The sequence below is a fragment of the Mirounga leonina genome, unplaced genomic scaffold, assembly GCF_011800145.1.
Source record: "Mirounga leonina isolate KUSES-001 unplaced genomic scaffold, KU_Mleo_1.0 Mir_175, whole genome shotgun sequence".
NCBI classification, from domain to species: Eukaryota; Metazoa; Chordata; class Mammalia; order Carnivora; family Phocidae; genus Mirounga; species Mirounga leonina.
In genome coordinates, this window is record NW_023270453.1 from 30617102 (window position 1) to 30644789 (window position 27688).

Here is a 27688-nt window from a genome sequence, read left to right on the forward strand (position 1 = left end):
CACGGGAGTAAACGCACGCAGGCTGAGGAGGGCTCGGAGGAAGACGGACTGTATTTCTTACCTCCAGCAGGGCAGGACTCCCTCCGCCCCCATCAATGGCTCCCTGGTAACTAGCCTTGCCGAATGCACGCTGACTCAGTGACCCACAGCCACGGCGGGCTGCCACCGAGATCAATTATGCCGATCTCAAGGGCCCCTCCCAAAACCCACCAAGACTTTCTCCTACGTTCCACAGCGAGTGTCCGGCAGTGAGCCCATCCCGGTAACGCGGACAAGCTTTGGGGGGGCTTGCACAAACCAGTGTAACGGAGCCTAGGTGAACAGAGCATGGAAAACAGACGGGGGAGAGGGTCACATCGGAGGGATTCAAGTAAAACCAGCAAGACAGGGAAGGCTGCTGGTTCGCTCAGAAGCAAATGGTACACTTTAATAATAAACCACCACAGAGAAGCACTGTATTTTCCCCCTGTCCTATTAGCAAATGCACAGAAGAGCAACTTAAAAAAATGGATTTACTTCAGAACTACTGGTTCTCACACACACAAACATACATCAGGATTACTTGCGGAGGTTTTAAAAAACAGGTAAGCCTGGGCCTCACTCCTGGAGAAGACTGCATGGCGTGGGGCCCGGAACCCCGGCATTTTTAAAAAGCTCTTCGGGGAGTGTGGATGTTTCCTTCTGCTTGAGTCTCTTGATTTTTAGGTCGACTGGGGTACTTTGGGCTTTTTGGGCCACTGTTTGGGGGTGCGGGGAGCTTTTTTCGCAGATTTACTAGCAGTAGTGAAGAACTTGGCCCCTGGCTTTTTGGTCATCTGTCTTGGGTCTTTTTTCCCCAGTGAAGAGTTTTTTTCTTTCTCTGCCTCTTCTTTGATTCTTGGCTTCTTCCCCAGGCCATTGCCTGGGGTCTTGGGCTCTGCAGCCTTCGGGGTCTCCAAACTCGGAAAGGCCTTTCTCTTCTTCCCACGGGGTGTGCTGGGGGCAGGACTCTTCTTTGGAGACTTCTTTCCTGCGGCGTGTTTTTGCACCTAAGAAAAAGCAGGGAGTTAAGTCCAAGGGAAGACAAACCCTGACAATGTCACTCTGAAAACTGCTGTCTTTATCATGTCACCCCCAGAAGGGACAGCCCAATATGAGGAGATGAGGGATGGCTTTGCCTTTTGCCTTGCCGGCACTCCGGAAGGCAACTGTTTTCCGTCACTAAGGACCGTAGCAAGGACCCTGGTGCTCTCCTGGGTCCAGTCAACAGAGAACCGCCTTTGCCTTTTGTGGGGACGCCCGGAATAGCCCACTGGGAGCACCTCAGAGAGCCTGTGCCCCAATCCTGACTCTTCTCCACCTTCAGTTGTATATTCCTTGCCTGTGGGTGAGGACAGGAGGTTCCCAAACTGTGTGTGTAAAAACCACCCGGGGCCGCCTGTCAGGAAACCCTGCTTCCCAAAGGCAGACCGAGAGGCTCTTGGAGGGGACAGAGTGTCGCACGCCAGGAGGCTGGGATTTCCCAGCAGTCCAGATGACAGCTGGGGACAGCTCTAGCGACAGATGCGTCTAAAACGGGAGGAGGTTAGAGAGACTAAAACAGCCGGCAAAGCAAAACTTTGCTTTTCAGTAAATATAAAGCGATAGGATTGTTATGGGAAATCTGGAAAACATAAGAAATACAAGAAACAAAAATTCTCTAATAACTTTAGCACACCGTATTAACTACCTCTTATTCACTACCTTCCCCCCACAAGTGTGCATGCATTTAAAAGCCAAATGCTGGGGCGCCGGGATGGCTCGGTCGGTGAGCATCTGCCTTTGGCCTGGGTCGTGATCTCAGGGACCTGGGATCGAGCCCCATGTCAGGCTCCCTGCTCAGTGTAGTCTGCTTCTCCCTCTACGCCACCCCCCCCACCACCCATGCTGTCTCTCTCTCAAAAAATCTTTTTTTTTTTTTTTTTAAAGATTTTACTTATTTGTTTATCAGAGAGAAAGACAGAGAAAGCACAAAGCAGAGGGAGTGGCAGAGGGAGAAGCAGGCTTCCTGCTGAGCAGGGAGCCCGATGCGGGGCTTGATCCCAGGACCCTGGGATCATGACCTCAGCTGAAGGCAGACGCTTAACCGACTGAACCACCCAAGCGTCCCTCAAATAAAAAAATCTTAAAAAATAAAATAAATAAATGCATGCAAGCAAGTCAAATGCTACGCCCTTTCCCCAATAACTTTATTAGTATTCCCGAGGTCACTGAGTATTTCCTGACTGAACATCGTTTCAAATTACTCATAACAACTGCTGCAAGGGTCCATGATGTGTCCTCATCTGTGCCTCTCCAGTGAACAATGAAACTTCTGCAGGTCATTACCCTGACGCGGTCTCCTAGCTGGGTTCCAAGGGCGCCAGCTACACACCAGCTGGTCAGCTGTGCCCTCCCCTCTTCCCATCTCCAGCATATTACCTCCCACCCTGCGGGGACACACAGGGTCTGCTTCTGCTAAAAACAACTACAATGTTTCCAGGTAACACAGGGATCCTCTGTGTTTACTTCAAGTAGATTTAAAACCTCAGTAGCACTTGGGGGGCACCTTTACAAGGAATACTTTTGCCAGGACGTGAAAATTTCAACACCCTGACGATTCTAGGGATTGCTGCTACCACACAAAATACCAAATGGGTCAAGGGCAGGGCTAGCCCTTGGGACTGTCACTGCCACGTGCTGAGGCCAAGCCTGACACCAGGGACATGCAGGCTGCACCCGTGGTGAGGACAGCCCCCCGGGCTCTTAACACCCCCTCTCCTTCCCCCTCATGTTCAAGAGGCCTTCTCCTAGCAGCTGGATGGACATGGAGAACAAGGAAAAACCGAACTGAAGAACCAAAAAGTTAAAAAACTCCGTTCCTTTAAACGATCCTGTGAAATCCATGCAGTCGGATTTCAGGAGCCAGCAGGGGTGGGGTGTTGGAGAGGTTTTGGGACCCAGCACCCAAGCCCGCCCTGGCCCTGCTCGGTTTTCTAAGGCTTAGGATGTAGGGGATCCAGACTCACCATCAGCAACAGAACCACTGCCCACATTTCTGCCTTGGCCTGCTTTATGAAACCATGGGCAGTGTTTCCTAAAATTCTAATGAAAATCAAAGAAAATACCTCTGCGTTTCCTTTCGCTGGCGTCTTCCCTATTGGCACCAGCAGAGGGATCTCGTCTTCGGATTCCTCCTGCACCTTAGACTGAACTTTCACTCTACTGCCCTCTTTCTTCTTGTGTGCTCTCGGCTCCTCCTTCTGGGGGGGAGGGTCAGGCGCTGGGGTACCACCAGTTTTGGGGCCTGCGTCCTCCTTCTCTGGGGCCGACGGAGCTTTTCTAGCCTGCTTCATAAGCCTTTTGTTTTTCTTCTTCTCTTTTTGTTTTTCACGATACTCTTTTTGTTTTTGTTTTTTCTTTGCTTCCTACAAAACACACACACAGAAACCCCAAGCATAATTTTAGTAAGGGATACACTTGTTGGCAAATAAATGGCAGAGATTCAGCACTTGCAGTTCTGATTCCCCCTAGGCTTCTGGAAAGTGCCTCGATCTGTACCAATTCCGAGCAAACAAACCCCATTACCAGCACGTGAGCGTCAACTCCAGTTTGGTTTTAACTCAGAGCCGAAGATGCTCGCTCTGTGAATTACACGTCGGGACTCAGAACCTGGGTTGTAGCCGGAGCTTCCGTGAAAGTTGATCTGGTTTATGGGGGAGTTAAAAATTATCCTAAATTGTAGAGTATTCTGATGTAATTTACGTCTCAATAAAACAATTTCAAAAAAACCCCCACAACTGATCATTTTTTCTCTACTGCAGGCTTGTGGCTTTAAGTGAAAACAATAAAACATTTCCACAGCTAGAGGTCTGTTATCCTAACCACAGAGTCCTGTTCAATAACATCCATAACTGTGTCCGATTCCATTTTAACCAGCAATTCCAACATTTTCACCAAGTCCTCAAATCAATCTGCTGACAAAATGCAAAAAATTCAGATTTCTTGCTTCTGGTAACAGCAAGTCTGTTTTTCTGGGTCACCTTCCCAATGAAAAGAAGTAAAAAAAAAAGTGGGGTAAAATATATTAAAAAAAAATTTTTTTCCCCTTAAAGGCATCAAGGAACCAACTACCTGCAAGACATCTGAAACAAGGACCCAGTGGGTAAGTGAGCCCAGAGGCAAATTCTGCCAAGAGTATTTGCTGATCCCTAATTTTTGTTACCATGGGGTGCAGGTGGATGGAGAGAAATCAAATCCCAGTGTCCACACCAGGCAGGGATTGTAAGAGGAACCTGCCACAATAAGCTGGGAGGCCAGTGAGTTACTCTCGGGGTAAAGACAAACAGGAAGCAGAGCTGTGCAGAGTCTCAGCATTGTTTGCTTGGAATCATTCAGGGAATCTCAAGCTTTGAAATGTGCGTTCAGGGAGCCCCAGGCCCAGGGCCCTGAGGTGCCCAGCAGACGGGAATGGAAATCTTCTAGAGAAAGATCTTTATCTCACACCTCAGATTATTTCTACCAATCATTTTCCCAATGCGACGACCATGACACAAAGACGACCAGGTCCATGAAGAGCCAGCAGGGACACAGAACCGGCTGGGACACCAGCAGGGTGCCACTCAAATGATCCGATAGAACAGGAATGCTTAACGTGTTCCAGGAATTATAGTAAACTGGAGAACCATTTGTAGGTAGGTAATAAGAAAGTAAAAGAAGTAAAGCCAATTTGAAAAAGCAGCACACACACAACTTCTAGAAGTAAAAAAAAAAAAAGAAAAAAGAAATTAAAAGACCCAAATTAACCCACTGCACGCGATTAACACAGCTAAAGAAAAGTGTTAGCAAACTAGGAGACTGGTCTAACAAACAGCAAAAAAACGGAATTTTCTCTCATGTCGGCTTTTTTTTTTTTTCGCAACAGCACTGAAAACCTACACTCCCAAACTAAGGGGTTATCTGTTAGCCCAATGCAACAGTAAATTGTGCCCAGAAAAACGTTCTTAATGAACTAGATTTTGGTCTTCCTTTAGCTCTTCTTGCCACTACACGGGGTCCCGCTGAGCCTACTCGGGCCACTTAACTAACGTACCAATAAACACAAGATATTTGTACCCCGATATGCTTTATTCACACCACTGCTAACGGATCTCATCTGCAAAGCGGGAAGAATGCACACAACAGCAGGACCACTGGGAAAGCACCGTAGGTCAGGCAGAAAGGGCATCCACTCCTTTTCCTGGGCTGTGTTTACACCTGTGACTAAGCCCACCCGGTATGTAAAATCCTACTCACCTTTTTCTTCTGACTGGGGGTGCATAATCCCTTTGCTTCATCCTGACAGCTAACAAATGAGGAAAAGATGGGCAGGGAAGCGGACCTCTCGGTTTTCACATACAGGAGTTTCACGCTTTCCCACTTCTGCAACAGACAAGAATGGTATTACCAGTCCCGGTTCTGGTTCTTTAAAACAAACAATCAATGGATGCATGGGTGAGACCGCACCTCTGGCAACTTTTGGGAAAGCCCCTTCGTCACGGCGATGATGTTATCAACGACGTGTTCAACCTCCATTCCAGTGTGGCCAACGCGGATAGTACTGGAATTTAATACAATATCAGACACAAAGATTAAAAAAAATACTAATTTGTGTTTCAAAATAAAGCACAGGCAGGTAAGAAACATAAATACATGACCCCCCCCCAAAAAAAATCAGAGGTAGAAACCTTAAAATCTTTAGGGTTTCACTGTTCCTTTTTTTGCAGTTGTTTTATACAACTGATTTTTTTGTTAAAATTCAATTAACAGGGGCGCCTGGGTGGCTCAGTCGTTGGGCGTCTGCCTTCGGCTCCGGTCATGATCCCAGGGTCCTGGGATCGAGCCCCACATCGGGCTCCCTGCTCGGCGGGAAGCCTGCTTCTCCCTCTCCCGCTCCCCCTGCTTGTGTTCCCTCTCTCGCTGTGTCTCTCTCTGTCAAATAAATAAAATCTTTTTTTTTAAGATTTTATTTGACAAGCAGGGGGAGCGGGAGAGGGAGAAGCAGGCTTCCCGCCGAGCAGGGAGCCCGATGTGGGGCTCGATCCCAGGACCCTGGGATCATGACCGGAGCCGAAGGCAGACGCCCAACGACTGAGCCACCCAGGCGCCCCAAAATAAATAAAATCTTTAAAAAAAAAAATAAATTCAATTAACAATGTATTCTTGGATTCAGAGATAGAGGTCAGTGATTCATCAGTCTTATATAACATCCAGTGCTCATTACATCACGTGCCCTCCTTCATGTCCATCTCCCAGGAACCCCCTTGCCTCCAGCAACCCCTCAGTCTGTTCCCTATGATTAAGAGTCTCTTGTGATTTGTCTCCCTCTCTGATTTCATCTTGTTTTATTTTTCCCTCCCTTCCCCTATGATCCTGTTTTGTTTCTTAAATTCCACATGAGTGAGATCTATGATAACAGTCTTTCTCTGATTGGCTTGTTTTGCTTAGTTTCAATCTATTTTAAAGGGAGACTACTGTCTTCGTGTTCTAGCAATGCCTTGCTCCTGAAATCCATCACACTGTGAACTGGTCATGGAGGAGCCGCTCTGAGAGGCCTATCGGTCAGTGGGCAGGGCTGAAAGAAATTCTACCTTCATCCTAGGAAACACGGCTCACAGAGTTGGCCCTCGAGCTTTCCTGAGGAGGGGCTGTTCGGGAAGGAAAGACCGCTAGGAGGGATGCTTCCGTCTTCCCAATCCCCTGCCCTGACCCAGCTGTTATCTCTAAGACCAACAGTTCTCGTCCCTTGTGTAACAGAGTCTTCAGGCCAAGGGCAAGACCATCCCTTCAGCGGAAGCAGGGTGCAGGCAGAAGCCAAGTGGAAACTTCCTCTATTGCTTAGCCATAGGGTCCCCTGTTCCTGCACTGCAGGAGCCGGAAGGCAGGCTCATGGTCTGCTGGGGGTCGCAGAATGAGGATGAGACGGGGCTGGTGCTGTCACCTCCCTCCAGCCAAAGACAGGGCTCTGCCCGCTGCGTGCTCACTGCCGGCTGCAAGCACACCCTTGGTTTCCCAGGGAAGATGACAAGCAGTGAGGGAGAGAGAGGACAGGGGGAGGGGGACGGGACGGGAGAGAGGGAAAAGGAAAGAATGAGGGGCGGCGGGAGGAGGGTGGGTATGAAAGGAGAGCCAAGAATGGTTCAGGTGTCTGTCCTGTCCGTTAGCTGCCCACAAGTCTCCCGAAGGAAAAGAGGAGACCGCTGCTCCTTCATCTGCCTTCTTGGTGCCGCCCCCCCCTCAGCTGCTCATCCATCCCAGGTGCCCAGGCCTCTGATGTGCTAGCTCATCACTTCCCATAAGCCACGACTCTGACGTCTGCCTACAACCAGAGTCGGGCCCAGGCCTGACCACCAACTCTTCTCAGCCACTTCATTGCAGCCCGTTAAGGGATCGGCCACCTGCAGACAGATGACAACCCCAGAACCGCCCCGGGGAGCAGAGTCTAGACATCGTGGCAGTCCCGTTTTACCGTGGGTGCTGCCCCTGGGTACACAGAGGCTCCTGGGGTATCTTTAGGAGGGGCCGCTGTACCCTAGAGTGCCACCCTCCTGGCAGCTACCCATCCCCATTCCACAGATGCCCCAGGCAGGTTATTTTTCAAAATGATTCTGGGGCGCCTGAGTGGCTCAGTGAGTGAAACGGCTGCCTTCAGCTCAGGTCATGATCCCAGAGTCCTGGGATCGAGCCCCGCATCAGGCTCCCTGCTTGGCGGGAAGCCTGCTTTTCCCTCTCCCCCTGCTTATGCTCTCTCTCTCTCAAATAAATAAATAGTGTTAAAAAAAAAAAAAGATTCTGAATATGTTTAAAAATCCCCTCCTCCTCCTCAACTGCCAAACTTAACTGGAGAATTAAATTAAATTAAATTAAATTAAAACAACTCAAACTTAACTGGCCCCTCAGCCTAATAAAAAAGGTGGAGCCACATTCTCTGTCCAGCTGGGGAGCCACCACCGCCCCAAAAGGTCTCTCCTGATTTTTTTTCCCCCCCAGATTTTATTTATTTATTTGACAGAGAGAGACACAGCAAGAGAGGGAACACAAGCAGGGGGAGTGGAAGAGGGAAAAGCAGGCTTCCTGCCGAGCAGGGCGCCCGATGCGGGGCTCGATCCCAGGACCCTGGGATCATAACCTGACCCAAAGGCAGACACTTAATGACTAAGCCACCCAGGCGCCTCAAGGTCTCTCCTGATTTCTGAGGCTGGGTGTGGGGGTTCCACCCAGCTCGGCATCCTGAGTCAGAAGAAATCAGTGTGACAACAGAGAGACACCCGACGGCATGATGAGACAGGACGGATAATGAATTCACTGAACAAGAAGTTAAACCAAGACTGAGGGGGATCTTCCCTGTAATGGGTAGTATGAGCCCGGGAAACACAAAAGCCCAGAACCGCTGACATTCCCTAAGCATTAGTTTTGTCCTCATTTTCCGCAATACCTAGCGGTGCCCCGGCCAACACGGTAAATACTAGCCACTAGCCACACCTGCCTATTTCAGTTTACATTAACTGAAATCAAGTAACACTAGAAATTCAGTTCCTTGGCCACGGCAGCCATGTACAGCTAATGACTCCTACACAGAGCCCAGATACAGACCACTTCCATCACTGTGGAAAGTTCTATGGGACGGCGCTTTTCTAGAGAATTAAATACTTCTGAGGGATGGACCTTAGTTTTAATAGAAGGATCTGGTTTCATTAACACGACCTTGTTAAAAAAAAAAAAAGGTTAATGCAATTATTATCAAATGACTATAAGACTAGACACGGGCACACACTGTTACTACCTCTGACCCACCTGCAGGAACCACTTTTAGAGATGTTTAAGACCGTTCCACCTATGCATTCATTGATCTCCCTGGATAAATTCTTGGCCAGAAGGTTCACAGGCACCGGAACTCTGTAAGAACACACAGGCGCTTGGAGAATGTATATACACCTACGAAGTTCACTCTGCTCAAACCCAGTTACTGCTAAGAAACTTACTTCTTTCTGTGATAGAAATGTCTCCCTAGGTGGGATGGCAAGAGCCGCCTGATTCTTGCATCAGTGAGGAATAAGTCAAAACTGCCCAGGAGGCGGAGCTTGGCTTCATAGGCTTTATACTCCTTTTTTAAGGTTCGGAGGGGGATAATCTAGAAAACACAAGGAAGAGGAAAAACACAAAAAGTTAAGAACTTGAACAAAAACTAGAGATACTCGAGCTATAACTGTGTCCGGATCTTAAAATGTCCCAGAGCCACAGTTTAGTGAACATGTGGAGAGCGCCAAGCAGGGGCCAGGCACCGTGCTAACCGATGGACACAGAGATGAGCTGGGACGCCACATAAAGAAAGGACACCAACAACTACAAACCACGACGGGAAGTGCCAAGTCACAGGCAAGCCCGGGAATGTTCTGGAAGTGCCGACCTTGACCTACTGGAGCAATCTTCCGTAAACTCTTCAAGATATGAAAGTTACTGATGGGGCACCTCGGTGGCAGTCAGTTAGGTGTCTGCCTTTGGCTCAGGCCATGGTCCTGGGGTCCTGGGATCGAGCCCCACGTCGGGCTCCCTGCTCAGCAGGGAGCCTGCTTCTCCCTCTCCCACTCCCCCGGCTTGTGCTCTCTCTCTCTCAAGTAAATAAATAAAATCTTAAAAAAAAAAAAAAGTTATTGATGTACACATTAGCTTTTAGGTCAAGAAACCTTAACAGCTCATCCATCATAGAGAAGATGGAACATGCCTTACTAAAGCAAGTAAAAATTAGAAAGAAAAAATTAAATTAAAAATTAAATTCCTAGGGGCACCTGGCTGGCTCAGTCAGTGAAGCATGTGACTCTTGATCTCAGGGTTGTGAGTTTAAAGCCCCAAGTTGGGAAGAGATTATGCAAAAATAAAATTTTTTAAATGAATGAATGAATGAATAAATAAAAATAAAATCTCTAGGAAAGAAATACTGGGTTAGTAGATAGTACAGAGATGTATTACTTATCACTTCAAAAACTGAATCAGATCTTTTAATTGTCCTGAAAATATTAACCACTCCTGACCTGAGATATGGTTTTAATTCCATGCTTGTTCAAAAGCTTCTTGTAAAACCGTTCTGTCTTTTCAGGAGTTAAATTGGGTTCATCCTTGGTAAGTAAACAAATATCTGTTAAATCTGATCGAATACCATGAGGCAAGGACCTGCAAAATACAGAGATGGAACAGAGGAACAAAGCATTATAACAGAGGAAGAAAACATATGCTTCTATTCCACAGAATACACAATAAATTCAGTCATTTCAACAAACTTCATTCACGCTATTTAAGCAAATACTCTACCAAGAACATTTAAAAATATATCTAGTCTTTAATGGTATGGAAAAGAGATTTAAGATTCAAGTAAATCATCACAAATACCCAGAGTCCAAAATATCAATCAGGGGCGCCTAGGTGGCTCAGTCGGTGGCTCCTGGTTTTGGCTCAGGTCAGGATCTCAGGGTTGTGAGATCGAGCCCCACATTGGGCTCCACCCTGGGTGTGGAGTCTGCTTAAGATTCTTTCTCTCCCCCTCTCCCCCTGTCCCTCCTCTCCCAAAATAAACAAAGTATTAATTACTATGTGGGATATAACCACAGTTAGAACATTATCAAAGACACCCAAAGTAGTGCACGTGAGGTTATTATTATTTTATATGTTACCATATATGCACATGTACTATAACGTGCTAGAATAATCTGGTTTCATCAGGATAGTTCTGGTTCAGAACTTTACCTTGCAGAAAACTCTGGGCTCCATAAACAACATAGCTCCTTCAGAGCTGAACAGAAAACATGGAGCAAACCAACAGCGACCGGCAAACATGTTTTATTACAGTTGAGTCTTATATCGAGAACAAGGTTTCACTCATTTCCTAGGCCTTTGTGTTCTGAGGAAACATTTCCTTGGCCTGAGGGGCGCACACACATGACTTGCCAAACACGATGGGAAGTGATACTGAGCCGGGAAGTGGCAGGAATCATCACGAGGTGAGGAGTTGGGAAAATATCCTAGAGAAAGTGACAGGGCTTCCCAGAAAGGAGAAACTGCCTGAGCAGAGGTGTGGAATAAAAGAATGCGTGCAGGATAGAGAACATAGTAACTAAGGCAACTGACTGGGGCAGGTCTGTGATCATCAGTTAAGAGAATCTGAGGATCCAAGACTCTTTCCAATTTCTAATCATTCTTACCAGCCCTGCGTCCCCACTCATGGGGAAAAGAAAAGAAACCATCTATCCGATATATTTCCCTTAGCACACCTGGCTTTTTTTGGACAGTCAGGAAATGAAAGACTCCACAGAGGCAGGGGTGCCAGATAGAAAACAGCACAAGTTAAATTCTGATCTTTGTATTTTTTTTAGTATAATTATGCCCCAAATATTACATGGGACCTACTTATACTAAAAATTACCTTATATTTTGGGGCACCTGGGTGGCAGAGTGGGTTAAGCATTCGACTCTTGGTTTTGGCCCAGATCATGATCTCTGGGTTGTGGGACCGAGCCCCACATAGGGCTCTGCTGCTTAGCAGGGAGTCTGCTTAAAATTATATCTCCCTCTGCCCATCCCACTCGTGCTCTAAAATAAATAAATAAATCTTAAAAAAAAAAAAAACTTGTACTTTTATTTGCTAAGTCTTGCAGCTCTGCAGAGTGGGCATCTCTGACCTCAGAGTCCTATAGCAGTAAGAACGTGTGATCACCATGGGTTTGTTTTCCAGAAGCAGCTCATTGCTCCTCATTAAGTTTTTAATCATCTTTACTTGAGGGGTGAGTCCGGGACCTCAGTAGTTTAGCTTGGAACTAGCACGATATGGAAGGATAACAGAATCTATACAAACACAAAAGCTGTCTAATTTATTCTAAAAACCCAGTTTCAGATTCAAAAGAACTGCTTAGATTAACTGTCCACCCAGCCCCAGAAAACTGGCGAAATTTTTAGGAAATTTAAGCATATCTGAATTGTTTTTGTTTTTTTTTAAGGCACAATTTCATATTTCTTTCTTTTCTTTTTTTTTTTTTAAAGATTTTATTTATTTGACAGAGAGACACAGCGAGAGAGGGAACACAAGCAGGGGGAGTGGGAGAGGGAGAAGCAGGCTCCCCGCAGAGCAGGGAGCCCGATGCGGGGCTCGATCCCAGGACCCTGGGATCATGATACTGATCTGAGCTGAGCTGAAGGCAGTCGCTTAACCAACTGAGCCGCCCAGGCGCCCCACAATTTCATATTTCAACTCATATTTTGAGTTCGCAGTTTCCACTAGAAACAAAAGGGCGATTGTTACAACTATACCGAATGACTGAGCAGATAACAAGAGCAAAAGTAGAAAATCAGAACTTACAATCTGACCCTCAGTTCTTTACTTGGAATCTTCCACAATACCACCATTAAAAAGAAATTTTCATTCTCATTCAAAAGCAATCCATTGGCGTTTTTCCTGGACTTGGAATGTGCCAACAGAGCTTCCACCGCCTTTCGAATCTGCAAAGTAGAGACACACAAATAAATTAAATCTCAATCTAATTTAGCATTTGCCCCCTCCTCCGCATTTTTTCCTTTTTTTTCCTCCTCAAATTCTGTTTGAATAGGCAACCTCCACAACCGTCTGTATCAGGATCCTACAATTTGGGATCAGACTCCATCAGAAACCACCTAAGTATCCGCTCAGCACCCGTCTACAGAAGAGAGCCTCTCCCACGTGAAGGCTTCGCGCCAGGTGGGAACACGCTTCCCGGGCCCTCGATGATTAAGGCAGCAATCCCGGGAAAAGCGCTACACACCACAACTAGCATTCACTGAGCGCTTACTATGTGCCAGGTCCCTGGCTCCGGAGCTTCACGGGCCTTGCCTCCTCTGATCCCGGGGAGGAGCCAAGGCCAGCAGAGGCCCTTTTAAACCTGAGGTCACTGAAGCTTGCAGAATTAAGCAACCTGCTCAAGTCAACGGTGGGGAAACAGAGCTAGGTGGGTATCACCCCGGAAGCCCAGGCTGCACCTGCAATCCACCTGGGGGAGGAGGAGCAGGCCGCAGGGCTAGGGGGCGACAGACACCTCCCGGCGCGCAGAAAGGAGCGGGCAGGCTGAGCGCAGCGTGACCCAGAGACCCTCCCAAAACTCCGGGGGCGCCCGCGGGGCCGCGGAACCCGCACCCGCACCCCAAGCCTCACAAGCCCACGGCCACCCCGCTTCCGACCCCCCCGCCCCAAAGGGCCGCTCACCTGTCCTTTGTCCAGCTGCTCCACGGAGGCCGGGGTCGCCGGAGCGGAGGCCGAGGCTGCGGTTGAGGATGAGGGTGGCGTGGAAGCCGAACGCTCCATTTCGCTCCCACCTCGTGCGGACGCGCGCGCGGTACCCAGGGCTGGCTCCCCGTGCGCACGCGCGAGCTCAGGCCCGTAGCCGGAAGCTGGGGGGCGGGACCGGGCTTCGCGTCACGTCCGGGAGCGCGGGGTTGGACCCCAGGACGTCACAGCCGCGGGATTTTGGCGGCGCGAGTGAACCGAGCCGGGCGGTGCGCCTGCAGTCCAAGGCTCTTGTGTGAAGCGCGGGAGCAGCCTGGCGACTCCTGGCTCTCACCCTGCACGGAGGGAATCGAGCGAGCGCCTGGAAGGCGGGGAGGGGCTTGGGGAGAGCGCGAGGCCTGGCCTGCCACCCACCCGCGCCGGCCCGCCGCCGCCCCTTCGGAGGCCGGGGTGCGGGGACGCGAGCCGTGAGCCGGCGCCGGTCTCTCCGCCTCGGGTCTGAGAGAGGCGGGAGGTCAGCAGCTCGGGTACCCCGAAGCGTGCAGGCCGGAATAACCCGCGGCCGGAGAAGGTAGAGTCCCCTCCCTGCCCGCGTCCGCCGAGGTCCCCGCTGCTACCTGTTGTCCTGGAGCCTTGCAGGGATGTTCCAGGCACGTTTAGAAAGTACTCATCCTTTTTCCTCTTTATGGATGCGTGGGTTTAAACTTAATCTCTTCTTTTTACGGTTGTATTTATTTATCTGGTAAGAGCACAAGCAGGGAGAGCGGCAGGCAGAGGGAGAGGGAGAAGCAGGCTTCCCGGTGAGCAGGGAGCCCAAGACGGGGCTCGATCCCAGGACCCTGGGATCATGACCTGAGCCGAAGCCAGACGCTTAACCGACTGAGCCACCCAGGCGCCCGTTAATCATCTTTTTTGGAAAGCAAATAGTAGTCTAATATACCCACTGTTCTGTACGTTGTCTTTTGCTCCGAATGCCTTATCTTTGAGATTGTCAAGTCGGTACCTAGTGCTCTGCCTCATCTTTAAAAACTGCCTTCTATCGTGTAGATAAACAGAGTTTATTTAGGAGGGTTGTGATGGACATGCAAGATGATTCTAGCCTTTTTGCAATTAGCTGTGGACATTTTTGAGAGCTGAAAGAATGGGAGTAGGAGGCTTTTGTGTATGTTGTTTCCCCAAAATGCTCCTTCCATATTGCCAGGGCTGGCGGAAGGCGTGTTCTGCTGCTGGTCTCCGATAGTAACTTTGTCAATAATCAACTTGTGGAAGAAATGTTCTTAAACCTTGGCACCTACCCTCACTCGTCTGTTCTAGAATTTCGTGTCAGGGAGAATTAATTTTAGCACAGTATTCTGAATTGTTGTGTTAGGCTTCGTGTATCAACGTTTTCTAGTGTTCTGAGAAGAGCATTAGGGGAGTCACATGTGTCTTTTGGAATTCAAGTCTGAGAACCAGACTTCTAGACCAAAGGAAAGGCATGACTTCCGATAAAGGAGCACAGTGGTGTTTGCAAGGAGTAAGTGGCTGGAGCAGAGACATGCAGAGGGGAGGATGGGAGATGAGGCTAGAATGGTAGGTTAGGGAATTAATTCATTACCAGGCTGAAGGTTGATACGTACCTTGGAGAAATCTGTAGGTATACGGTGTTTGAACTGGTGGTGGGGAGGAAGAGGACGTGGCCTAATTCATCACTAGGGTTTGGGAAGGTTCATAATCTGGCTGTGATATTGTGGTGATAAAAAAAAAATTGGACACATGCCTACAGATTCTTGGATATTTAAGTGATGGCGCTTCATTCCCTTCCCCTTGAGTGTGACTTGCTTCTATCAGATAGGACACAGCCGACTGTAGTTTCCACTTTGAGTATTTTTTCCCCCTGCATCTCCCTCTCTCTCCCTCCCTCTTTCCTTCTTTTTTTTTTAAGATTTTATGTATGTATTTGAGGGAGAGAGCGAGAACGAGCGGGAGGGAGGGGCAGAGGGAGAGGGAGAAGCAGACTCCCTGCTGAGCAGGGAGCCCGATGCGGGGCTGCATCCCAGGACCCCGACATCACGACCCGAACCGGAGGCAGATGCCTAACAGACTGAGCCACCCAGGCACCCCTCCCTCTTTCCTTCTGTTCAAAGTATTTGCTCTGGGTGAAGCCACCTACCATGTCCTGAGGCTACTCAGCCTGCTGCAACCACGGGAGTGAGCACGAAAGTGGATCCTCAAAGAATCAAACCTTGAGATGACCACAGACTCTTTTTTTTTCTTTAAGATTTTATTTATTTGAGGGGTGCCTGGGTGGCTCAGTCGTTAAGTGTCTGCCTTCGGCTCCGGTCATGATCCCAGTGTCCTGGGAGCCCCGCATCGGGCTCCCTGCTCGTCGGGAAGCCTGCTTCTCCTTCTCCCACTCCCCCTGCTTGTGTTCCCTCTCTCGCTGTGTCTCTCTCGGTCAAATAAATAAATAAATAAAATCTTTAAAAAAAAAAAAGATTTTGAGAGAGAGAGAGAGAGAATGAGTTGAGTGGGGGGCGGGCAGAGGGAGAGGGAAAAGCAGACTCCCCGGCAGGGAGCCAATGCAGGGCTTGGTCCCAGGACCCTGAGATCATGACCTGAGCTGAAGGCAGGCGCCCTGACCACAGACTCTTGAGAGACCCTCAGCCAGAACCATCTAGCCATGCTGCCTCCTGACCCATAGAAACTGAGATTCTAAGTGTTTGTTATTTTAAGCCACTAAGTTTGGGGTAATTTGTTATCCACCATAGATAACTAATGGGAATTTGTAGACCTTCTGTCTTCAAACCCATCAACTGTGGTAAGTCCTAGGATGACCTCACACCTAGCAGGTCCCACAGCAACTCATTATCTTCCCCACAGACCTGCGCGTCCTGTGTTTTGTGTCTCAGTTGTTGGCACCACCAGCCGCCTCGTTGCCCCGCCAGAATATGGGAGTCATCCTTAACTCTTCTCCTCCACTCATGGTCAACAGCAAAGGCTTGTTTATTCCTTTTAAATGTCTCTCGTATTTATCTAATTCTTTCTACCCCTGCCATCTTGTAGTGCAGGCCGGCATCCTGTTTCCCCAGACTATCCTAACTCGTCTTCTTGTCTCCAGTTGTGCAACTTTCTGTTCTCTGCCCCCTTCAGTGATCTTCGTAACGTGCAAATCTGACCCTGTCAAAGCCAGTCATGCTTGACCACCTTCATAGCATTATTGTCCTGAGGATAAAGTACAGATTCCTCCAGGCGGCTTACATATATCTGAGTTGGCATCTGTTATCTGGTGTCCTGGCTGCTTTGGTATTTGTCCTGAAAAAAAGTGTCTCAGTTTGAACAGTAAGTTACATGGTCGTCCACACGTTAGGCAGGCTTCATCCGGTGCCTCCCTTCTACGTCCCCGACTTCACACACTGCCTCTCACTCCTTGTAGATCCTAATTTCAGCTCCACACCCTCTACCCTGTCTTCATATCTTCCCACAGGCCCTAACTTCTTCCTGGAACGCTGCCACCTCTGCAGTTCTTGCCCTGTAATTGGCTCTCCCGTTTGAGGATAAGCTTTCAGAGGGCAGGGGAGAGCCAGTTAATGGTAGGAAAATGGTAAATGATGTATGTTCACCACTGTGTCCTCGCACCTAGCACTTATCCCATGTGTGTCATAATTAGTATTTCTTTAAAGAATGAATAACGCATTGGAATGGCCTGAGACAGGGTTTAGGTGGATGCGCAAAGGAAACCACTGTGGTCTTGTAGGTACTGAAGTCTGATAGGGTGATAGCAGTGAGGACAAAGTATAAGACCTGACCAAAGGAGCACCTGGGTGGCTCAGTTGGTTGAGCGTCCGACTGTTGATCTCAGCTCTGGTCATGATCTCAGGGCTGTGAGTTCAAGCCCCGTGTTGTGCTGCATGCTGGGCATGGAGCATACTTAGAAAAAAAAAAAAAGGAAGAAACAGATTTGACCAAAAATTGGATATACAAGAAGGGAAATTCAGATTACTCCCAAATTCTGAATACCTGAGCACATGAGTGGTGGTGTTAATAGAACTTGGGAAGGCAGGAGGAGCAGATTTGGAAAGAAAAATATGAGATTCTTTTTCAGTATTTTGAGCTTTAAATTCCAGGGGCACATCCAGGATCTGGACCGTGGAAGAGAAGGTTCTTGAAGGAAAGAAGGAAGTTTGGAAGTCATGGGATGGTTATAGCTGTGGATGGCTGAGCGTGCACAAAGTAGGACAGAGGAGGAGCAGGGCTGTGCAGAGCCCCGCGGTTCGGGAACAGGAGGAAAAGAGCCACTGTCAGAGCCTGAGAAATCGTCCGGGATGCATAAGGAAACCGGGAGGGTGTTGTGTTCCCTCTGGAGGAACGGAGATGCGAGGACGGGGTGAGAGTACGTCCGTCCTGAGGAAGTTGGGAAGACATACTGATAAGGCCATGCTCTGGGCAGGTGGGTCACACTGAGCTCACAGAAAGCCGTTTCAGTGGAAGGATTATGAGACGGAACGTGGGCATGTTGTCACCTTTACCAGGAGGGCAAATGAAATAAATGACAGTGTTTTCGTGTCCCAGGGAATTTGTTAGAGTCTCCGTTCTTTCACCACAGAGGATAGCGTAATGACAGTGCCTCATCTCTCTAGCAGCATTTTTGGTTTCTCCACAGATTGAACGTCCACAGCCTCACGTGACTTTGGGTCCCCAGTGCCCACCGCTGAGTTCACACAGGGTGAGCTGAGGCAGGGGAGACGGATGGGAGACCCGCCATGTGAGCGGCATTGTCGGGTGCCGCGTAGACGCGGGCGGCTCACAAACTCACAGGACAGCAGTAGTTCTTCCCCAGAGTCAGTGCCCTACCCGGCCCTGGTAAGACCTCATTCCGCCAGACCCGGGGGTACACACAGGGCCAGCCTGGCACGCGGGAGAACAGACCCTTGCTCCCAGCGTGGCTCTTCCTGGTCCACCGTCTTCATTCCCTCCTCCCGGAGCTGCCTTTGTGCTTCCCATGTGCTCCTAATACAGCGCTCGGCTTCCTGTCCTTTCCCCGCTCCCTCCCTTTTGTCCTTTTGTCGTGAGTGCTGGTTCTCCGGAATTGTTAAAGAGGATTTCAATGAGATGGCATCTACCTGCATAGCACCCAGCACACACATAATAGCACAAGACTTGCCCTTAGCTGAAAATACTATAATTAAATGGATCGGAGATGAAATGTGCATCTTAGGCACTGAAAGAGGGAAGGAGGCAGTGCACCTGCGTTCAGGCAGGGGCGAACTGGCTGGTTAGTCAAGACATTGTTACTAGACTCGTTTTTTTCAGGCACCTGTCGGGGAAGAGAAAGCAGGAGAGCAGCGAAGCCGCCAGGGGCAGTTAGGGGGTCTCCGGCAGCTGTAGAGCCAGGTGGGCACCATGGGCACACCGGGTCACTCAGGCTTGCGGCATACACCGGCCCCTCCTTGGACAGGACTTAAGAAAATTTTGTAATCCAGTCAGCCTCAGAGGAACTACATTCCTTGAGGAATGTCATATTCTGGCCAATCTGAAAACTGATTTCTAGACTTCTGCAAAACAGATTACTAGTACCAGTTATCTCTTAGCATGGAAGATCAGCAGCTGACAAGTTCTTGGAGGACTGTGTTCTTTGAACCAACACCCGTATATAACTGCTGGGTGTCATAACAGTTTAGCCCATCTTTACTCAAATTACGAAGGTTTTCAGTAGCCACTGTGAAGTATCATGCTAGGTCATCAATAAAGGGTCAGTAAAAGAACTTTTAAAAGTTATTCATGGGGCGCCTGGGTGGCTCAGTCGTTAAAGCGTCTGCCTTCGGCTCAGGTCGTGGTCCCAAGGTCCTGGGATCGAGCCCCGCATCGGGCTCCCTGCTCAGTGGGTAGCCTGCTTCTCCCTCTCCCACTCCCCCTGCTTGTGTTCCCTCTCTTGCTGTGTCTCTGTCAAATAAATAAAGAAAATCTTAAAAAAAAAAAAAAGTTATTCCTGAACGTAATTAAATAAAGTTTAAGTCAACTGAACAAGATAAAAAAAATAGGACTTGGTCCTGAGGTTGGAAGGAGTTTGATCAGTAGAGGTATGAGTCCGGTTAATTTGCCCTGGCAACACATGGCTCGTCAAAGGGTCACAGTGGAGAAAGCATTCAGGATAGTGATCACAAGGGAGCTCGTGTCATTTCACCTTTTAGGAGGACTAAATGATCTGTTTGGCAATAAAAGCAGATGAAAAGATGAAACGTTTCTGTCCGATTTATTTATTTGCATTTCTAATGATAATTCAAAGGAGGTTGTATTTGTAACCAAGATACAGAATCCTAATTGGGAAACAAAATTAAATCTCCCTTCAAGGAGGGATAAAAAAAAAAATTCTGGGATATTCATAAAATAGACTGTTACTCCACGATAGAGAATAAACTACTGATAGACACAACGGAATTAATCTCGAAAACAAGTTGCTTGAGAGAAGACAGTTGGGTGCATAGGGATTCTATTTATGTGGCGTTCGAACCCAGGCAAAAAGAATGTATGACAGAACAGTGGTCACCTTGGCTGGAAGAAGGAATGGGTTGGAAAGGGATGGAATGGAACTTTTTGGGGTGATGAAAATGTTCTGTATGTTGATGTGGGTGTCTACATAATTGTACCCACTCGACAAACTCGTTGTAGGCTTAAGTTATGTGCATTTCACTGTATGCAGATTTTGCCTTGATAAAAAACTTCTTTTGTACCCAAGTTCTGTCTGCTGGAAATGCTTTACAAATAGTAATTACTCCTAAGAATCCAATTCTTTCAAAATTTCTTGATCCTAAAATTTAGTCTTTGCCAGGGAAATAACAAAGCTGGTAATGGAGATTGCTTCCATTCTCAGTAACTTGTGAAGCCTGTGAGCAAACACAAAGTGCTTGAGGACTGCACTCTTATTCCATTAAAAGGGGTGAAATCACCATAGTAAGTCTCAATCTAATCACACAATAGAGATTGCAAAACAAATTAAATATAGAATTTTCCCCATGGTTTCCTCTCTAGCTAAGCTGTTTTACCAGTAGACTTAGATGACCAGTAGCCTCTTAACTCAAACCAGAGAATAGAACTATTTTGGTGAAAATGCCTTAAAATTAAAACTCATATAAATCGTTAAATTTTAACTACCTTTACTGTTTATTCTTTGTATATTTGGGCATGATCATTTCCACTGAAATGAAATGTTTAAGAGCTCAGAAGTGGGATGGGTTAAGAAAACGTGCTACTAACATTAAATGTGACACCGTGCACACTGAGAGGGAAAAGTTTTTGCCTAATTTGTAACAGAAGGATCCTATCATAAAAAATAGTAATTGATGGGGCACCTGGCTGGCTCCGTCGACAGAGCATGTGCCTTGATCTCAGGATCATGAGTTTAACCCCACGTCAGGCGTGGAGCCCACTTACTAAAAAAAAAAAAAAAAAAGTCTTGTTAAAAAAAAAACAGTAATTGGTAATTGAATAGCAAAAAGCACACTTGTCAGCTATGAGATTTTTGTTTCCTTGTTTTAACTAATCTGTTTCTAGCAGTATACATAGGAAAATATTTCATGCAAGGAATTTGGGCACACAGAGCCTAACAAAAATTTCACTTTTAAGACTGAATTTAGAGGCTGAATACAAGGAAACAAAAAAACTTGCCACTGCAGTACATGACTTTTACACTTCATATATTACCTAAATGGCCAGAGACTTAAAATAGATAACCTTGTCACTAAAAAAGTTAAATGAAAAATATTTTTCGGAACCAGTTTTTTCCCATGGCCAAAGAGACTTTTTTCTTTAAGGTCTTTATAAATTCGAAAAATATCGTAACTTGGCCATCATTTATTCTGAATCGGGTCTGTAGTTCTTCACTATAAAGCTCCAGTGTTTGAGGTATTGATCCTACTTTTCTAAGATGCATCGACAGAAAGAACCTTGTCTGAAATTGCATCCATGGGTGGGCCTGATGTGTAAGATCCCCTCCTGTCTTTTCCCCGCCCCAATACAGTGTGGCTGATGCCCAAACACGTTTAGAGCGCAGTCACTTAAGAGAAGAGTGTGGTTAACTCATGTGGTTAATCACAAGCCACTTACTTAGAACTTTTATAATATGAACCCCTGCTTTGATAGCAAGCTTGCTGACAGGCTGTAAGCAAAGACGCCACTGAATGCCAAACACCTTTACTACAGACTGATCGCCAAGAACTCAAACTCACGGGAGTAAAAGCAGGACCCAGGAATGTACTGCTGCCAGCCAGTCCACTAACCACTGTGTAATACTGCCTCTGTTTACCATTCATTTCTTGTCCTGGCACATTTAAGTATTTGGTTTCTTTTTTTTTTTTTTTTTTAGGGACTGGCAGAGGGACAGGGAGAAGCGGACTCCCCCCCGAGCCAGGAGCCAGACGTGGGGCTCGATGCCAGGACCCTGGGATCATGACCTGGGCCAAAGGCAGACGGCAGATGCTTAACCATCTGAGCCACCCAGGTGCCCCAAGTATTTGGTTTCTTGTTCATTATTAAAAATCCTGAATAGAGAGGGTAGTACTTCTGACAGAATCCCTGGTGTCTCCACAACTCTTTCATATAAAGCCAGATACTGTGATATGGCTATTAAGCACCTCCAACTTCCTGTGTAGTTGCTGTTGTTAAGACTCAGTCACCTATGGGGCGCCTGGGTGGCTCAGCCCGTTAAGCCTCTGACTCTGGGTTTCAGCTCAGGCTGTGAACTTGGTCCTGGGATCGAGCCCCGCATCGGGCTCCACATTCAGTGGGGAGTCTGCTTCTCTGCCTCTCCCCTCCCCACCCCCCGCTTGCACGAGCTCTCTCACTCTCTCAAATCAATCTTAAAAATGCTGCCGGTACCTGACCCAGAAATCGAGGACTGGACAGAGGCGCTCCGGGCATGCAACAATTATACAGGCGATTGTAAACAAACAGACAAATCCTTCAAAAGGGAAGATGACAATTTTTATTATTACAAAAGCAAATTCTTTTAACTTCAGTCATTGGAATAATTGCAAGAGCGGCTAAGGGCTTCATCCTCACAGGCACCAATTCAGGCACAGTAGGTAGCTACAAATGATAAGAAAAAGGTTTCTTTACCTTGGATTCCCACAGTTCCTACCTAGAGCATTCTGCCATGCTTTGGAATTAAGTTAAAAACCCCAGCAGAGCTACTCAGATCCCTTGAATTCTCTGGTTTAAAAAAAAAAAAAAGAGCGAGCGAGCTAGGTATTGACCTATGCTGTTCTACTAAAAACTAGTCACTGAGTCCTGGCCTGAGAGAGATCCACATTTCCTTTAGAACAGAACAAACTAGTTAACAAAGAGGTGAGTTGATCTACGAGAGCCCAGTGGGAGTCCTTAAAGTACGCAGACCTTCTGGGCTCCGACCTCAGTCACGGAAAGCAGGTGGATGGCGCGGAGCTCTGCTCCAGCACGCTCTTCCTGGGCAGCAGGAAAGGAGGTAGCAGGGGCTTGGGCTGACATCTGGAGCACTAAGCTAATGTGCCTGGCGGAGGGGAGCCTCAGGAAGCACAAAACGTCATTCTACCTTTGCTGCCCACAAACCTGAGGTTTCCGTGTTAAGTTTTCCAGGGCGCAGTGGCTTATGTGTGTCGAGGCAAGGAAGACCGTTCCCAGGCTGGGGCTTGCCCAAGAAATCCTAATTTTCCGCCTCATCAGACGTGGTGCCGATGTGCTCTTCCCTTATTACGTTAGAGAACGTAAAGGTTCTAATCTCCACTCACACCTCCGGGCCCTTATCACATGCCCTAGTAAACAACTCGGCTAGCATGTATATTACTGTTTCAAGGAAGCATAGGATTAGAGGTATGTGAAAAGTGTATTTATTGAAGGGAAGACTCAGTATGTTCCAGGATACTGAAGATCAAGAATATCCTGGAACCCAAACCATCACAAGTTGAACCAATCTACCCGACCTGAATTCTGGCAGTAAACATTGGTTCAAATGGAATCCATTGAACTATCACAGGAAAATAAAAACAGTCCCTATTCCACTTACTAGGAAATCTAATATAACCAACTGACTGCTAAATTTAAACCTAGTATTTTGAGTTGTGCACGTGTAATTACATTTATTTATTTAACAAGCCGCTGCCATGGCAAGATCTCTAAAGAAACCAAGCATGAATGTATCAGGTGGCATCTTGCTAGAATCAGTAAAAACTTAGCGGGAGGAAATGGTGGAAGCCATGTTATCTGGAGACACAAAATCGTCCCCTAAATCCTGCTGACGGCGGTCTACCGCACACAGGTCTGTGACAGGATTTGTGGCACAGCTGACTCTGGTAAGGTCACCAGAACTGTGACAATGAGTTTCAAAGGTTCAGAGTTCCCTGATGTTGAGAGCTGTCGTAAAAACTACTTGCCCCTTGACTACCTGAAATCTGTCCCCAAATCCACGAAGCCCCCATTCACGTGTGGCGGTCTGTGAGGAAGTCCGTGCCATCGAGAAGAGGAGCTGAAGTGCCGCCCTGGGGGACAGTCGTCACAGACCGCGGGGTAGTGACACTTGTGACTAGTCTTCCCGAAGATGCCAGGGGGTTTAGCTGATTTTTCTCAGGAGTTCATCATGGAAGTTTTTAACCATAGGTTGGCCTTTTTCTTGGGTTGCAAAACTGCATCTGTTTGAAAGCGTGACCCAAAATATCTGCGACACTTGAGCTGAGGGTGCCGGGGCCTTCCGGGGGCACCCCCTGCGAAGTCCATCCCACACCGAAAACGCAGTTCTTGTCGCTGAGGGAACTAGCAGACAAGGACAAGCTACCTCTTGTTACAGTGAACCACCTGCACTTATACAATTTACAAAGTTTTTACATTCAATTATCACATATTTCAAGACTTTCAGTTCAAAACAAACAAATATACATGGGCTTAAGTATTCAAGAACACTTTACTATTTGTCACTTAATTTCATGGCAATACATACTCAGTCCAACTCTTTTGGTTTGCTTTTACATTGATTTTCACTGGATAAGTCCTTTTTGCAAATTAAAAACAAGAAATAGATGCTATATTTTCCCCTCTCCCACAGTAAGGTTAAAGTGGCAATTACTTCAGATGTTCATTTCAACAATACCTTCTTCTCTTCAATTCAGTTCATTAATTTAAAAAACTATAAATAATCTAGCATGAAAGTTGTATACAGAACATTAATGTAAAAAGATGCAAAGTAAGTTATGACTAATATATCTATGCTAAAGCCAGAGCAAAAAACGTTTGGGTCCGTATTATCCTAATGTGTGGCCAGTCACCCAGTTCTGTTTGCACGGTCAGCCACACCCACACGCTCAGGGGGCGCCGAATGACAGCACAGGACCCCGCACTGCTCTGCAGAGCCCAGCATCACACGCTGCCAGTCCACGCCAGACATGCATTTCCTCATCCCAATCACTAGCCAGAGTGACCAGGAGTTTAAAATGCACCAACTCTGAGTGAATATTTCCCAAAGAACTTCCAAGTCCATATTTAACAATGTGGTTTCTTTTAAATGATTAGATCATCGTTTGCACAAATGTGTAAAAGAATCCAATGAAATCTTTATTTCATAATGACATTTGTATTCATTAGCTCTTCTATTTTGGAGGTGGGCCCTTGACAGTTGGTATCCATGTTGTTTTGCCGAAGAGTCTTGGCAACATGCACGTAATATTCTAAAAGTGTAAATGTTTTAATAGCAAACAAACTGGTTTTTAAAAATATGCTCAATTTAAAAATGGAAATCTATTTTTGGAAATAATTTCAGTAACTCTCGAGCTTTTAAAGATTCCTTAAAATCCAAGCAATTGCTATTTTGTTCCTATTACCTTGGAAGTACAAAAAGAGTTGTATGTACTGATTAAAGCTCCCGTAGTTCCCAGAAAAATAAAAGCCCAGAGATTTGCTGACATAATAAAATTTAGCTAAATTTCATGCAATTTAATAGCCATGAGTATAGTTATAGGAAGCTGTAGGACAGTAACTTTGCTCTGTCCATACGATATATAGCCTCATTCATAAAATGAATGATAATTCTATAGTTAAGAGAACAGGATTAGATTAAGTTTTATATAAAGCTTTGTGACTGGAAATACAGTCTGACTAGGCTTTTCTTTTCTGAGGGAAGGGACATGTCATTAAATATACAATTACAAAGTATCTTATTTAGAGATAAACCACAATCTAAAAGAGGCCGAGTCTTTGATAAATGGCAACAACCCTCAAAATCAAGGGGGGCTTCCAATAAACCCAGGAAGTGGCTCTTCATTTCCCATTTATTCTCATTAAAAATTTCAAAGTCATGACAGCTACAGTAGAAAGTCAGCCTTCAATCTAAAAACCACCAGGTACTCCACTGTGGTTCATCCAAATAACAGTTTAGCAAATTTCAGCTTTACATTTAAGAAAACAGTCAATTTCAAATAACTGAGAAAAACTTCGATACTGTGCTTGATTCTACTTATCACTGTTAACTTTATTCTGTGCAGATTCGGATGGTTCTAAGTATGTGTTCCTTTCGTGGCTGGATGAGATTTAGCTTTAAACCGGCAAGGATCGTCCAACCTTTAAAATTACTGATACAAATAGTAAACGGAGTAATCTGCAGAACTGGCACTTGCAATGGATACAGTTTTCATACTAGATGCATGCAGCTCTTATAAATACTAAAGGAGGCATTTTTGCCAGGTCTCAACATGCTTTCTTTATTGCAAATCCCACTAATTTAACAAGTTAATGGAATTTTCTGTAGGGGTACAATTTCATTACGCTTTACTTATAAAAACTACAGCACGCTGCTCTTTTACTTTAAAACAACTTACTGTGTTTAAGAAATCACGGTGAATATATAAATTGGCAGAAAAGAGCCAGCAGACCTACTACTAAAGCAGTGTCCCAGCTCCATAAAGGTTATTTACTGGACGTACGCATTAACCATTTAAGGAAGTGGTCAAACTAATTCTTCCCTGTAATACAAACTTGCACATCGTTTGGAAATGCCTCATTTAAAGTAGTGGGTAGGGAAAGAGTTTAGAAAAGTCCAAGTCATAAAATGTAGTCAATTACTTGGTAAGTTAAAAAGCTAATGCAACAATGTTACATCCAGATAAAAAACGTTATTCAAAAGCAATTCAAATACCGAAAAGGATTTCAAATTGAATATTTTATTAACATGGTAGCTGTCTGTAACATGTGCACACACTCGCACACTCAGAATCATCTGCCTGGGGGAAAAAAGACTAAGTATGCCCAAGGGGAAAATGAACAATAAAAAAATTCCTGTAAGTTTTCATTATCGTAGGCAATTATGTCCACATCACTTACAAAGCTATTGCCAAATCTGTCCAAGGAAGCAGTTTGGGAGGGGAAGGAAAAAAATCTGGGGGGAAATTCAACAGTGGCATAGCAGAGCTCTCAATATGAGAAAGCTGACATAATGTGGACTTTTGCTGTGGATTTCTGTCTTTGCAAAATACGGGGAGAAGTTTGTCAATGGGCAGAAAACAAGAGAAGGCGGTGTGAAGTAGGCTTTTGCAGTCAATTTTCCTCACAGTATTGTGCAGGGTCATCAAGAAAATGCTTAGTCTTTCTCTGGAACCAGTTTCAGAACTTTTCCAATTGCAATGGTTTTACCTAGAAATGAAATTAAAAAAACAAAAACAAAACAGAAACAAAAACCCTTTTTCAGTAGTTAACAGCAAAGCTATGTGAGGTATTCAAGCTTATTATTTTAAATCATAAAATTATTTTTCACAATGTAAATTACTAATTAACTGGCTTTACCACCAAAGGTGTGATTTCTGATTAAGTAGTCTTCATAGGTGGGTCTTTAGAGGATGGGTGGAGTTGAAAAGAAACTTACTCATTTCCTGTATCATAAACCTAAGCCTGGACAAGTAAAATGTGGAATATCTGTATCGTGGAATACTATTTGGCAATATAAAGGAACAAATTACAAAGAATACATGTTACAACATGGTTGAACCTCAAAAACATGCCAAGTGAAATAAACTAGACCCTAAAGGCCACAAATTGTCTGATTTTATTTATATGGCATGTCCCCAAAACGCAAACAGAGAAAGATCTGTGGTTGGCTAGGGATAGGAACACCAAGTGACTGTAAACAGGTATAAGGGTTTTTTTAGATGTTCCAAATGTTCTAAAATTAGACTGTGGCGATGGCTATACAACCCTGTAAATAGACTAAAATTCATTATACTGTACACTTAAAACAAGTCCATCGTTTCAAGGTGCATGAGTGAAAATAAAGCTGTGAAGAGGGATTCTCAGTCCTATTATAAGGGGTACAAATCCTACAAGGTCATGTGAAAAACCTAAAACCAAGCTACTCCTTAGGAAAAAACAGTTAAACATTCTTGCTACATTAACTTCTTCGGTCCACCCGATTTTGTCAGTTTCTAA

General features: G+C 46.1%; 2 protein-coding genes across 2 annotated transcripts in view; both read right to left on the reverse strand.

Annotated features, from left to right (window-relative positions):
* Positions 1–401: 401 nt before the first annotated feature.
* On the reverse strand, positions 402–13465 carry RSL1D1 (ribosomal L1 domain containing 1). Its single transcript, XM_035022294.1, has 9 exons — positions 13256–13465; positions 12380–12519; positions 10065–10203; positions 9018–9166; positions 8830–8931; positions 5503–5596; positions 5293–5418; positions 3126–3425; positions 402–1028 (listed from the first exon to the last, which is right to left on the reverse strand). The coding sequence occupies exons 1-9, from the start codon at positions 13352–13354 to the stop codon at positions 702–704; spliced, it is 1476 nt and encodes a 491-aa protein (XP_034878185.1). The 5' UTR covers positions 13355–13465; the 3' UTR covers positions 402–701.
* An 8747-nt stretch (positions 13466–22212) lies between these two features.
* The window catches only part of GSPT1 (G1 to S phase transition 1), a 38146-nt gene continuing 32670 nt past the window's right edge, over positions 22213–27688 (reverse strand). Inside the window, exon 15 of the mRNA XM_035022293.1 lies at positions 22213–26899. Within this exon, the coding sequence (XP_034878184.1) occupies positions 26847–26899 (53 nt within the window). The 3' untranslated portion in view covers positions 22213–26846. The remainder of the gene's footprint in view (positions 26900–27688) is intronic.